This window comes from Bison bison, unplaced genomic scaffold (assembly GCF_000754665.1).
Source record: "Bison bison bison isolate TAMUID 2011002044 unplaced genomic scaffold, Bison_UMD1.0 scf7180017864304, whole genome shotgun sequence".
Lineage (NCBI taxonomy): Eukaryota > Metazoa > Chordata > Mammalia > Artiodactyla > Bovidae > Bison > Bison bison.
Window position 1 is genome coordinate 15,899,631 of NW_011494876.1, and position 828 is coordinate 15,900,458.

Consider the following 828-nt stretch of genomic DNA (forward strand, 5'->3'; position numbering starts at 1 on the left):
CCTGCTGGCCCTGCCTGTGAGCCCTGAGAAAGGGCTGTGGTTGTCAATTCCCTGCCCAATTCCCTGCAAGCACCCAATCACGGCTTGTCACAGGAGCCGAAGATGCTGGGACAGCTGGGCGGAGGGCTGTGGCCTATCCATATGCTTCTGCCTCCTAGAGGCTGAGGACCCCAGAGAGACAGGACAGCTACCGGCACAGGCTTCCCAGCCAGGGGCCCGAAACCACGCTCTCTTTCCTACTCCTGCCATTCTCCATGTGTTTCCGGAAACACAAGAGCTGACTCCATAAGAAGGTCTCGCAGGAACACCGCCACGGACCACAGATAAAAGTGCGGCACTCTGGCTGAAGAGTGCAGGCGCGGGTGGCACCTCACTCACCTCTGCGTAGCGCTACCCTCCCTGCTCTGGGGAGAAAGTGCTGGAAGGCTGAGTCCTGAAACAAGGTGGCTCTGGCCCTCCTGAGCCTCCGTGGCGAGCCCTGGCTGAAGGCACACCGCCCTCCCAGGGCCTCTGCTGACCCCAGCGGGCACCACAGGGCTGGCCTGCCTGGCAGCAAGGGGAGGATACAGGACGTTGCTAAGCAGAAACTTGCGGGATTTCTCGTGACTGAGGATGGCGATGGTGAGCCGCAGGTAGTGGATCTGTGGGGAGAGGGTGCTCAGAGGGGGCGGGGGAGGCCTGGGGGGCTCAGGGCTGGGGCGGGAGCTCCCACCTGCAGGCTCAGGTCGGGGACGATGGGCGAGAAGCGGTACAGCCGCAACAGGGACATCATCAGCTGCTTGAGGCAGTCCTGCACCTCGTAGGCCTGGAAGAGGGGGGCAGGGTGGA

General features: G+C 63.0%; 1 protein-coding gene across 1 annotated transcript in view; it reads right to left on the reverse strand.

The window, feature by feature from the left end:
• RNF123 (ring finger protein 123) overlaps nucleotides 1-828 on the reverse strand; it is a 23,768-nt gene that overhangs the window by 16,638 nt on the left and 6,302 nt on the right. Inside the window, 2 exon segments of the mRNA XM_010851958.1 lie at nucleotides 568-641; nucleotides 713-818. Coding sequence (XP_010850260.1) covers nucleotides 568-641; nucleotides 713-818 — 180 coding nt within the window.